Source organism: Hoplias malabaricus, chromosome 15, assembly GCF_029633855.1.
Source record: "Hoplias malabaricus isolate fHopMal1 chromosome 15, fHopMal1.hap1, whole genome shotgun sequence".
In the NCBI taxonomy this organism is placed as follows: Eukaryota; Metazoa; Chordata; class Actinopteri; order Characiformes; family Erythrinidae; genus Hoplias; species Hoplias malabaricus.
Window position 1 is genome coordinate 18,459,641 of NC_089814.1, and position 12,986 is coordinate 18,472,626.

General features: G+C 36.5%; 2 protein-coding genes across 2 annotated transcripts; both read left to right on the plus strand.

Moving 5' to 3' along the window:
* The first annotated feature begins 1,288 nt into the window (after window positions 1-1,288).
* LOC136668377 (porphobilinogen deaminase-like) lies at window positions 1,289-8,694 on the plus strand. The gene is made up of 14 exons (XM_066645865.1): window positions 1,289-1,483; window positions 2,366-2,422; window positions 2,713-2,785; window positions 3,554-3,603; window positions 4,455-4,510; window positions 4,627-4,704; window positions 4,880-4,957; window positions 5,057-5,132; window positions 5,237-5,350; window positions 5,479-5,517; window positions 6,270-6,389; window positions 6,527-6,580; window positions 6,957-7,043; window positions 7,888-8,694. The coding sequence occupies exons 1-14, from the start codon at window positions 1,445-1,447 to the stop codon at window positions 8,059-8,061; spliced, it is 1,095 nt and encodes a 364-aa protein (XP_066501962.1). The 5' UTR covers window positions 1,289-1,444; the 3' UTR covers window positions 8,062-8,694.
* Window positions 8,695-9,593: 899 nt separating this feature from the next.
* Window positions 9,594-12,980, plus strand: snx12 (sorting nexin 12). Its single transcript, XM_066646089.1, has 4 exons — window positions 9,594-9,973; window positions 11,022-11,117; window positions 11,485-11,609; window positions 11,805-12,980. Exons 1-4 carry the CDS (start codon window positions 9,809-9,811, stop codon window positions 11,905-11,907), a joined length of 489 nt encoding a protein of 162 aa, XP_066502186.1. The 5' UTR covers window positions 9,594-9,808; the 3' UTR covers window positions 11,908-12,980.
* The last annotated feature ends 6 nt before the right edge of the window (window positions 12,981-12,986 follow it).

Below are 12,986 nucleotides of genomic sequence, written 5' to 3' on the forward strand. Positions count from 1 at the left end.
TAATATGTTTGAAGTGATATACTTTCTTTTGTTAAGATGGTGACTAGACATCCTTGGTTTAGGCTACCTAGACTCAAAAAGATAAAGACAGTCTGGTATTAAAGAGGATAGACCGGAATTACAGGAAAACCTATACATTTAACAAGAACACAGTGTGACTGTTTCTCCACAGTGGAAACTAAGAATGGGCATGTGTTTTAAGGAAAAATGTTTATGAGAAGTCACCTGACAAGGGCAAATTCGTGATGATCCAGTAAATGATGGTCATTCCTGTTGGGCAGTCACAAACTGACTCAGTGTATTTACTTTAGATCAAGAATAACATTTGAGTACTGTAAACCACAAGAGCCATCTCATGCACAATGTAATGCTAAGATTGCATGAGTGAGGATATATATATATAAACCTGCATGTAACACAATGATTAAAGACACCGTACAATTACATGTAACCAAAAGTTGGGCCTCAAACCTGTAGGGTTAGAAGCCAAGTGAAGATTTTTATGCTTCGGCAAATGCAGGGTTAGAGGATTACATTGTTCTATTAAACAGTTGAAAGGTTAATATGCAACTCCTCCTGCTGGGCTGGGTGGGCCTACACCGTTGTAGTTAAACTGTACTCATTCCTCGTCGGCTTACTGACTGGAGCCCACCATTTTCTTCAAGGATGAGAAAATGAACAGCTACTCGGCAGTTGCTTTTGTTTAACCCCAAGGCCAAATATGGAATACTATTGGCCTTTAAAATATGGAAGTGGAAATTTGCTGAAATACATTCAATAAAAATAATACCAGTCAACCAGGACTTTCTTTACAGTGGGCTCATCCTTTACTGTTTAAGTGAGTCCATCGGATTTTTAACCATTAATCTTGACTACACTTTTTTAAAGATGACATTTTCATGAATGCATTAATACATTTGAACTGTCCTTAAAAAATGATAACCTATTTCTAACCCCTGCTTAATATTTTCATTACTTTCTAGATTTTCTAATCATCCTTGTACTGTAGAGATGATATCAGCTGCCTTAAATTCTGCTAGAGTGTATTACATAAAACTGGAAATGTATGTTTGGCCGATATAGCTTCAATTACTTATCCTGCTCCTCTCCTTCAACTGGACTTTATAAGCTTGTCTTTTGGACGTTGATGTTCTGTGAATGAAACCCCTGGACTTTTATTTTGTAAATAATGCTCGCTCAATGCTGCACCTTTATTTTGAAAAGAATACTACAAACATACCGTTCATTGCAGGGTTTCGTGCATTTCCACGTGATTTCAACATTTTAAAGGATTTAAATTAAATTTACTTTCATAATACAGACTGAATTTATAAATCAAGCCGTACACCACCCGCCCACTACGAATACCATAGTGTTTTAAATGGTGGCGTGGTAGGATGTACTGCGGAGTGTTTCTTTTATAGCTTAATAAAACCTTGTGAATATGTCGGTAGAAGAAGCAAGTTCAAAAACAAACTCTCAGGTAACTAATCTCTGTGAGCTATGTTATGACTGTGTGCTAATGTCGTATACAATGATTTTTTCTGGAGAATCTCCATTTAAAATGTAAACCTGGGAAATATTTAAAGATCTAATAGTTCTTGTGTTGAACTGTAAATGTCAGTCAGCGCAAAATTAAAAACAGTTAAAGGTGAATTACAAAATATGTTAGAATGTAAACAAGTTTTTTCACAGTGATTTCGTCTTAAATGATCAATTTCAAAGGCAATTTTTCAGCGTTGATGATAGAGAGCAAACTCCCTTCAATAAAAATCATGTTTACGTTGTTAACATGCCTTTAAACTTCCAGATTATATGAGAAAGTGAATATATTTAGACGTGTAGGTTTGTGATCAAAGAAATGGTGTTCTATGAAGTAATACCTGTATTATTAAGTAAAGTATTAAGTAAGTATTGTATTAATAAAGTAAGTAATACCTATATTATTAGCAGTACTGTAAAGGGTTTTGTGTGGTGCCACAGAAGTAAATGCATTCTGTGCATTCTGTGTGGTTTTTTTCATTCTGAAAGATTACCACAGCGTGTTTTACTCCTCCCTTCTCTGTAACGGACACTGTGAAAAGGCACCCTTATCACATAAAACAGGATAGGGGGTGGAGACCCACTACATACATCTACCCTGATAATGGGACATTGTATCTTTATGCCATTCTGCATAGCATACAAAGCAAGCTTCCAGAGCTTCAGCGTGTGTTAATATTGCTTTTTAATTTAAAACTATGGCTGGGGAAATATACAACTGGGTAAGAGGAGGCTTTAACCCAGGAAGCAAACTTTTAAACATTATATTGATTTGTTTAAAAGGGCACAGTCATCCTAAATTAAATTTGTATGTTTTTTTCAGGATGGTGAGGGAAAAAAAGCCAGCAAGGTAATCCGCATTGGTACTAGGAAAAGCCAGGTATGTTCAAAAAATGTAATATTTAATTTCATTTGATTAGATTCTGCATTTTCCAAAGCAGCTGGTAGCCTTTATGGTCATGGTTTATTGAAGGGAAACAGATACACAGCACATTTTAAGTGTTGTTTCTGTTCATTATGCACTTTCTGACATTTGTAAATATTGTCTCAATTCAGCTGGTATTGCTTAACATTGCATTGATAAAAGCGGTTAAATGTCAACTATACGCATTTACAGTCGTGGTTTGTAAATAAAGAACATTCATTAATTACCTCACTTTTTTTCTCAAGCTGGCTCGCATTCAAACCGACAGTGTGGCTGAAAAACTTAAGGACTTATACCCTGAAGTACACTTGGAAATAGGTAAGAGTTTACTGCATGGTGTGTGAAGCATGTTCATTAGCATGTTGGAACCCCTTTTTCCCCTCTAAAGCAATTAAACTATAAGGATACCATGTATGTAAAACATTATATTGCCAAACGTTTGTTGACATCTACTCTTCTTAATTCTGGTGAAGTCTGGTTCTCTTAGTAGCAGTAACAGCTTCTACTCTTCTGGGAGGGCTGTAGATGTACTGTAGATGGTAGAACAGTTCTGTGATGTGTTGATGGCTTTCAGCCACAAGAACATTAGTCAAGTCAGGCACTTTTGATTGATGTTTGATTTTGGAACACAAACATCATTCAAGCTCATTCAAAAAGCATTGAATGGTGTTCTATCACACCAGGAAATGCAGATCCATAGTTTCACATTTATAGCCCTCTAGCCTACGCTACAATAAGCCTGGTGATATTTGTGTGCACAACTAAGCCTGTCAGCAATAATTGCACCTTAAATTAAAATAATTTACTAATTTACCAATTTTTAAAAAGCGTTTGAATATACAGTATATTTTACATCATTGTGAGAAATCCGACATTGTGACTGAGAGCAGATTTTGTCAAGTTATGTTTTTTTACGCATTTTGGGTAGCACTGTTTTCTGTCTGTTAACTTGATTAAAACTAATGCACTAAATGAAATAAGGATTATATTAAAGTATTCTACTGATATTAAAGAAGCATTAATATTGGGGATTCAACTACTTGTTTTTTTTTTTAAATAACACTGACAAATTGTGTTTTCTTTCAGTTGCCATGTCAACAACAGGTGATAAAATACTTGACACAGCTCTATCAAAGGTAAGCTTTTGTTTTCTATTTGTCTTGAAATCCAACATTTACCAAATTGTCTAGTCATTAAGCTGAAACCTTTAAAGCTTCTGGGATCTGAGATTCTTTACCCTGACCAATCATATTGCTAACATGGCTTTGCCCTCCCTTCACGTACGAGCAACCTTCATTTGAGCCCAGTCATTCCAAGCCTCATTGACTAAACCGGGTTCAAACAAAACTCGCAGAGAAAACATGGAGCTCATTCCAAAGCTTCAGACAGAGTAAAACAAGTGCTCATTCCAATACTCCCTGCATGTGCCATTATGTTATAATATAGAAAATTACATAATTAGAAAATAACATATAGAAATTGTCCGTTTACTCAGATACAGAGATCAAAACCTCAATAAACACTAAAGATCTGTGAAATCACAATAGCAATTTAAAGTAAGAATTTTAAAACACAAAGGCTTTAGAGTTTTAAAAGAGATATCAGTTAAAAGGAAGCAAAAAATAGTAAACATTATTAAGCAAAATATATTTTTTTTCTTTGTTACTAAAGTGTAACTCGTGAAAAAAATATTTTTGACTCATGAAGAAACGTTTTCTTTGTAATCCCAGGATGCACCAGTTTATGCTCCATAGCTCCATGGCTATTACATAGTGTGAAGTGTAATAATAGGAATAATAACTCATTGCCCTTTTAAAAAGAGCAAAGTCATTCACCTAAATAATAAAATGATGTATGGATGGTAGATTTAACTGGAAATGCCTGAATGGCTGAACAATTCTTTGGACAATGTCTATACTTCTTAGTAGTAGTAGTTGTATTGCAGAAATATGATGATCCACATTAACCATATTACCTTATCTCAAAGATAGGGGAAAAGAGTCTCTTCACTAAGGAATTGGAAAATGCCTTGGAAAGAAATGAGTAAGTGTTTATGTTCTTTACATCTATTTCTTTTGCACATCTGCACAATGGTCTGCTGTTGCACACTGGTGCTTATGTTGCTGTATGAAAGATGCTGTTGACCCTTGTGTCCATAGGGTAGACCTGGTGGTGCACTCTTTGAAAGACTTGCCCACAATCCTTCCTGTGGGTTTTACTATAGGAGCTGTGCTCAAGTAAGTAGAACAACAGTGGGGTCTCTATTTTTTAGAAACAGATGTACTGACTCAAAGCCTTTCAGATCTTTCTTAAACAAATAATACTTTGTCAGTATATTGTTTTTGAATGTTTTGTGCATGTACATACATACGTTGAGATTAACAATAAAACATTTTTATTTTACTTATAAAGGCGAGAAAGTCCAAAAGACGCTGTAGTTTTGCATCCAAAAAATTCTGGAAAATGCCTGGATTCACTACCAAACAAAAGGTATTAGACGTGTATTTCTTAAACTTATGCATTTTAGCTACAATTTGAATTATATATTTTAATAGAATGCATTCCTGAAAGTTTTCATATTCTTTTAAGTGTCATAGGTACCAGTTCTCTTCGCCGAGCTGCACAATTAAGGAGAAGGTTTCCTCACCTGGAGTTTAAGGACATTGTATCCTTTCTGAAGGCTTGTTTTTGGTTTGCGTGCCATATTTTTGTTGGACTGTTTCTTTTAAGTGTATATATATCGCATTACTCCTTAATAAAAATGTCTAGAGAGGTAATCTCAATACTCGTCTGAAGAAGTTGGATGAGCACAATGACTTTTCTGCTATCATCCTAGCTGCAGCTGGGCTGAAGAGGATGGGCTGGGAGAACCGTATCAGTCAGGTATGTCTAGTCGGTTTGTGTTTTTTTTTTTTTTTCCTTTTACATTCACTTTGAGTTGCAAGTGATATGAAATAAACTTCTAATGTAATTCCAATAGTATTTACATGCATAATTTGTTGTTGTCTCAGGTTCTTGATCCAGAAGATTGCATGTATGCAGTTGGTCAGGTGAGTTTGAGGATGCCCCTTGAAGGTGTTGGACAATTAAAAAGACAGTTTGGAGAAAGCACCAATTAAATTCTTCTAAAATTCACTCATAACATTTGAATGGTTTTATGTATGAAATCAATTTTAATTCTTTTTATATTACTTCAAAATATTTTTACTACATCGAGTAATAAATATTTAATAAAGTATATTGCAATAAAAATATTTAAGAATATTTACTACATCTGACTTTTTCCATTTAATATAGGTGATAAGAATAGTTTTTCCCACAATACAAGCCCTCTAAATAATCTCAAATAGACTTGCTAATGTTATATCATCTATATGGATTTTTATGCAAAATAGATTAAAGTATTACAAACAATAACCTTTTACATCTTGCACCCTGTCAACTACAGTTGGGGACAAAGGTAAATTAGAAGTTTTGCCTTTTACTCTAAAATCCAGTTGTTTTTACACTGGTAGAATTCTACACAGTTTATAGTCAGTGCAGTTATTTTGTTATAACATTAATACATAGGAAAGATGCTCCTACCCCAAATGACTAAAAATTATGTTACAGAGCTAGACACGTAGCATTAGAAATTGTACCCAAGGACTCCTGTGGATGTAGAGTAGTGGGGTTCCCTGGTCTTTTACAGGGTTTGAAATACTAAATTGTACAATCCCAATATAAGCACCGGGAAGAAGTATAGATTTTGTCTATATCAGTAGTGTTTTTTAGCTGGATATTCTGCTGTTTTGGGTAACAGGGGGCTCTGGCTGTGGAGGTGAGGGCATGTGATCAAGACATTTTGGAGATGGTGTCAGTGCTGCATGATCCTGACACAGTGCTGCGCTGTATTGCAGAGAGAGCTTTCCTTAGGCACCTGGTAAGATTTAAAAATTTTTGAAAATATAGACTTGAATAATGTTCTTATATTCCCTCTTATCTCTTTAAGGATCATTCCTTTTTAAACAAGATTTGTCGATTATTTTCCCAGTTTTAATATGTTGCTTTTTATTCCAGGAAGGAGGGTGCAGTGTTCCAGTTGCTGTTCACACAGAAGTGAAGGATTCCCAGGTAGACCAAATTTCAAAGGCCCCTGGACAATTTTTGTGTTTTTTTTTAATGATTATCCCAATAAAGATTTGACATTATGTATACAATACTTAATAGATATATGGAAACTAAACTGCAAAAAATTTTGTATGTGACAACAGCAAACTGTACATTAATATTCCCAGTGGACCTAAACTAGAACATTTAAAACAAGTTAATGGAAGGCTCTGTTTCAGAGGGTTATTGAAAGGGGCAGTTCCATCACCATCAACAATTACTTTTATCTACATGCTTCCATTGCAGCATGCACTGAAAACAAAAAAAATTACTTTGTGTATGCTACTTAACATAGGATTGCAGTGTTTTTGTCAAGCATTTCTGTTGTGTGTTTTAACAGCTCTATCTGACTGGAGCAGTGTACAGTTTAGATGGCTCAGATAGTCTGAAGGAGACGATGCAGACCAGTGTTGTTCCGGACAATCAGGTTCTTATCTTTGTTCTAATCAGGTCTCACTGTGATGAAGTATATGCTTAAAAGTGTACATTACATAATGACAAGGGCATAGATTTTACCTTAACTTTGGTACAGACATTTAAAATCATTTTACTGCTGTATTTGAACTTAAATTATTTTTATTTTTGGGTGTACGGTCACTTTATGACTGTGGAGAGATTTGATTTTGGCTTGGAGTTTTTTGTTTTTTTTATAATATACACCTTTCTTTTTTGAAGGCCACTCTGAGTGAGCATACACACACACATTTAAGGTTGTCACCAGTTCCATACAATGTCCTAAGAAATTGCTCCACATTTAAAAAATAAAATGCACGGAACATTACTTAATCAATATGAGACACAATACTGATAGTGTCTCTCATTCTGCTGTGTTTACAGTGCTCTGGCTCCATAAAGCCACTCATGGGAGTCATAGTGGAGAACAAGATTAACAGTTTGTGTACCAAATACATTGACTAGACCGTTATAATTTTTGTCCAAAATGATTGCAATGGACAATTCAATATTTGCTGGATATTGGCCGGGACATATTTTACTCCCTTGCATAATGTCAATGTGTATAAGCTGGCAGTAGTGCTTTATTGCAGCACACAGATTGTTCAATAGCACACATTGTTTTCTTTTTATTCAGAATAGTTTTTAATAGTAATTTACAAATATTTATCAAATTAAGAGCAACTGACAGAAAACAAATGTAGGTATGATTCCCAAACATGGATAAAAACAGTATTTGACTAATGAACACATACATTTTCAGAGAAGCCAGTGAGGTCAAACATCATTCCAAGTTGATGTTTGTTTTTACATTGCAGGAGCAGGAGAAAGTTGATGAAAAAATACAACGTGTGGGAATTACAGCATTGAAGGTCTCAGGAGCTGCTCAGGATGCTGCAGAGAAGCTGGGGGTGGACCTTGCCAATCTGCTTTTGAGTAAAGGGGCCAAAGAGATTTTAACAGTAGCCAGACAGCTTAATGATGCACAGTAGTTTTATATAATATTCCACTAGCAGTGTTCAAAAAGGACACTTGTTTTTTTAACTTTAGACAGTTAAGCCCCTAAATAATTTTTGAACATATCTTTACAGGTGGTAGGCATTTACTACTTGCATACTACCTGCATACTCTGTTCTAAGGTAAAATGTTTCATCATAATGCCATATGCCAAGTACTAGTAACAGACCAAAAATTTTGCTGTGCAGTAATGTTTTCACAATCACTGGTTTATACGATAATCATTTATACTTGCTGCTGAGATGCAGGAAAAACAACAGCGTGTCTCTGCATGCCTGAACTATGTCTGATAACCTAATATAGCCAGATGCCTAAGAAGACAATGCTGCTTTCATTTTACCTCAGCTGTCTTGTAAGGCCTGAAAAAACAATGTTGTGTATTTATTGATCCTGCTGAATGTTTATTGTATGGTTCCTTCTTGGCCCATACATATATAACAGTAATTCCTTTTACACTGTAGCATTCTGTGGCAAAATATATGTGTAAATCAATCTTGAATTAACATGTATTTGTTTCATTTTTGTTTATTGTGGCCTTCCTGTATAAATATTGCTGACATATTGCATGACAGCCGAGTGCAAGCGCTTGTGTTAATTGTAATAATGTCTTATCATTTGAAGCAACTACTATGATAATATACATTTGATAATCTAAAAAATGCTTAGTTATTTTTAAAGTTTTAACAGACATAATGCATATGCCCTTTTCATCAATCTCTGCCACTTAATTCATCCGAGAACTTACTTTTACGTTTCGGCATAGCTGCTCGAGATGAGGGTGGGTACATGAGCTTTGCTTGACGTAAACAAGGACTACTGACGTGCAGACAAAAGGTTATCGACCAATAACGGTAGCGCTACAGTCAGACCGTCCAATCAACAGATTCTAGGCTACTCCACCACGCCCCCTTCTCAAGCGAACCAAACGGAGTAGGGGAGGGCGGGACTAGTTTGTGAACGAAACGCTTCTCGAAGTTCTATGTAAGCTCTAGAAAAACAAAATCCCGGACGTTTGTGAAATTCCGGCCGGACATTTTTTTAAGTTTAAAAAAGAGGACATGTCCGGGTAAAAGAGGACGTCTGGTCACTCTATTTCTGCTGCTAGCTGCTCTGTAAATCCTAAAATTTTACTTCAAAATAGGAACTGTTCCGTATGTGTCCGACATAATAATCATACGGAAAATCTCAAACACAATGGTCAATCAAATTTAGAATATCCGCTTTAGTTTTCTTGATTTCTTGAATTTTTTTTGAGAAACCAATAGGCCACTGGTTGATTCACTGTAAATGACCCTTCTGACTGTGAGAAAATGGAAAGTTAAAATGTGCTTACATGTGTAATTAGCATGTGAATTCAAAATCAAATTACTTCCAAAGGCTTGTTTTCATCCATAAATTCTTGCGTCTTCCATTCTCTCAAAAGCGGGCCTTTCAATGCCCGCCCCGTCGTCCATTCCCTAAATCGATTGGATAATTGTATGTCAATAAAATTAAACACAGGGCTCTGATTGGCTGCGGCGGGGAACGGGTTGGTCTCAGAACAGCACTCGGGGTTGAGAAAGACGGGATTTCCTGTGGTATTGCTGAGCTGCAGGTTTTATTTGGGGATTGGAAAGTGTCTGGACAGTGTCATCTTTTTTAGGTTTCATGTCTTAATCACATCGTGGCTTCTGTGCATGTCCTAGACTACATCCAGAAGTAGCTAGCTAGCCAGAAATAAAGATGTCTGAACCCACGGTGGCCGACACTCGCCGGTTAAACTCAAAGCCTCAAGATCTCACTGACGCGTACGGACCTCCGAGCAATTTTCTGGAAATTGACGTCTACGACCCTCAGACTATTGGCGTTGGGCGGAATCGGTTCACTACTTACGAGGTCCGGATGAGGGTATGTAAGTGAGGATGAGTACACGGAGCTGAGAGCTGTTAAATGAGGGCTGAGGTCCGCGGGCTGTGAGCCGAGTTTTCACTGAGGGAGATTCGGCTCGGCCTTCGTTAGCGCGCTAACATTAGCTTTCAGCCTCTGTAATGTATAAAGGCTAAAGCCAAATAAAACTTATAACTGTGGCCGTTGTTTGTTTTATATATTTCTCATAGACTCTCCATGTCGGTCCACTGAGCACTTTGTAACTGGTTTAAATATAATAGTATACTGAAGAAGCTGAGTTTGGCTGCTCTAAAGAATTTAGTGTTCCACCTTAACTGATCCATCAGAAACTGCTGTAAATGCTAACGTTTCACACTATTAAGGTGGAATAGAAAGTTTAAAAACGCCGAACTTAGGATCGGTAAATCAGCGGTGTTGGTGGTGTTCTTGCAGGTGTATAAGTGTCTGACATTTTGCTTTCCTGGTGACATTCAATCTTGAGGCTCCAAAACGTAGCTAACGTTCCGGCTGCACCATTTAAGGTGGAACGGAAAATATTAAATACGAAGCTAACGTCAGGTTCGTAGCATTGCTTCAAACCCGTAATTGATTAATAGAATGGCTGTTGTTCATTAATGCAGATATTATGCTTCACGTTTTTTTTAAAAATCCCCAAGCATCTTATACCTGAATTACCTCACTTGGCGATATTTAGAAAAACCCAGAAAGCTGCCCGACTTGGCTAACGTTGGCTAGTGCTGTAATGAGATTCTGATTAATTAATTAGCTAGCTAGGTGACTTATCAGTAAACGTAATGGAGGACTGGTGGCAGTCTGTATGCTGTTTCAATTAGATGATCAGTTTCAGTCTTCTCTGTTCAGTTTCAAATTGCCATGATCATTTCCTTGGCCTGCTTTATCTTTATCGTTACCCAGTGCTAACAAACTGCATTTACAATAGCACGACTAAGATTTAGTATGTGGCTTCGTCAAACGGAAATCGCGTTAAATTTAAGCATTTCTATATGAATAAGGCGTTAACTTCTCCGGCATTGTGTTTTGTAAACAGACCAACCTCCCCATTTTCAAGTTGAAGGAGTCTTGTGTTCGAAGAAGGTACAGCGACTTTGAATGGCTGAAAAATGAGCTGGAAAGGGACAGTAAGGTAAGAAGGCATATATAAAACGTTTTTAGAGAATATGTACTACAACTTGATTTAAGTATGTAAACCTTTTGACTTCAGGAATATCCTACTTAACGAGAGAATTTTTAATATACTTTTGGACCACTACCATATTGTTATCTAATGATATGCTTAAGGAGTGGGCTTTACACATGCAATAAATATCAGTTCTATATTATGGTTTAATAATTAATTAGAGAGATAATGTGTTTTTTTCGTTATACGTAAGCTGCTGCTGTGCTTTAAAAAAAAAACACTATATCCAAAATGTTACACATGGATATGGATCATTTGGAATGATTACATTTTCATCTCCTGTTTATTGTGACTCGTGTAAAATATCTTGAAGATTGTTGTGCCTCCTCTACCTGGAAAAGCACTGAAGAGACAGCTCCCCTTCCGTGGAGATGAAGGGATATTTGAGGAGTCCTTCATTGAGGAGAGGCGAGTTGGACTTGAACAGTTCATCAACAGGTTAGCACCCAAAAGGATGAATGGCGTATTTGGCCAATAAAAAAGATAAATGGCTTCAGGGCCAGAGTTTATACAAAATCTAACACACATTCAAACTTAGTAGAACATCTGCGTTGTAACAAATTGCATTGGATAAGTGTTGAGATTTTTTTGTTTTTGTTTGGTTTTGTTTTTTCCCCTCCTCTGTTCTTCTAGAATTGCTGGTCACCCTTTGGCCCAGAACGAACGCTGTCTTCACATGTTCCTGCAGGAGGAGAGCATTGATCGGAACTACATCCCTGGAAAAGTACGGCAGTAGGGCTTTCCAAACTAGGACTCGGGGAGGGTCTTCTTTCTCCTGTTATCAACTTCTATTCCCACACATCTGCAGACAGTGCAGAGTAACATTTATTTTTACACCAAGTAAACTTAGATGCATCATAAACAATGCAGGACTTGAATATATTGGGAAGATGATGTTTTGTACATGTCTGCGAGTTGCTATTTACACACACACAGTGTATCTTGTTTTATTACATCCATGCAATGTCCTTATTAGAGTGTGTGTGTATTATATTATTAGACATGAAAGCTGTAGCACTAAGCAAAGATGGTTGGCTCATGTCTTTGTCCTCTCAGGCAGCTGTTGGAGTCTATACAATGAGAATGGAGAGTATATTCCAAGTATAATTAATAAGTGCTTATTTTTTCTTTAGAGAGAGTTTCTGGTTTCATTATACCTGATAATCTTAAAATTGGTAGGACTGTACCAGCCTCTAATGTGCTCCTGTACTGCTGTTCCAGATATTTATTTTAGGACCTTCAGAAGAATTTGCTAGAAGTGACACTTCTGATTCCTTTACTGTACTGTACTGTATCATTATACGTGCTAGATTGCACATTCCTGAAATCTAAAGTCATTATTTTCATTTTCCACTTAATGTGGGCTGTGTTGCGGTGTGATATTTAATAAAACAAAAGTGGCTACACGTCATTAGTAATCCAGTAACCTAAGTACAAATAGAAATAACCCTACATTCTTAACACTACCGATGAGGCATAGGTTCATCTAGTCCATCAGTCAGAGCATTGTGAGGTTATCAGAGAAATAAAGAAGTGAATGTATCCATTCTGAGGTTGTATCCGACGTGAGGTGCTTGAAGTGTTCAGCACAGGAGGTCATTGCATGAGAGAGATTCAGACACCACACCTTAGAGGACAAAGTATTTGCCAACTTTGTAAAAGTTGTCCTGCCAAAGTCAAGTCATTTTCCTCAGAATGACGCTTCTATTTATGTTCTCTTCCTGTGTTAATCAATCTGTGCCTGTGACATTTGTCTGTAAATAAAGTATAACAAAATAGTGAGCGTTGCTGACTGGAGATTTAATGACGCCAGAC

Excerpts from the sequence above, each read along its gene's own strand:
- LOC136668377 (XM_066645865.1), top strand. The coding sequence starts at position 1,445 with ATGTCGGTAGAAGAAGCAAGTTCAAAAACAAACTCTCAG. Across the intron at positions 2,786-3,553 it reads TGAAGTACACTTGGAAATAG|TTGCCATGTCAACAACAGGT; the intron begins GTAAGAGTTTAC and ends GTTTTCTTTCAG. Across the intron at positions 5,351-5,478 it reads GGGAGAACCGTATCAGTCAG|GTTCTTGATCCAGAAGATTG; the intron begins GTATGTCTAGTC and ends TTGTTGTCTCAG.
- snx12 (XM_066646089.1), top strand. The coding sequence starts at position 9,809 with ATGTCTGAACCCACGGTGGCCGACACTCGCCGGTTAAACTCAAAGCCT. Across the intron at positions 11,118-11,484 it reads AGCTGGAAAGGGACAGTAAG|ATTGTTGTGCCTCCTCTACC; the intron begins GTAAGAAGGCAT and ends AATATCTTGAAG. Across the intron at positions 11,610-11,804 it reads CTTGAACAGTTCATCAACAG|AATTGCTGGTCACCCTTTGG; the intron begins GTTAGCACCCAA and ends CTGTTCTTCTAG.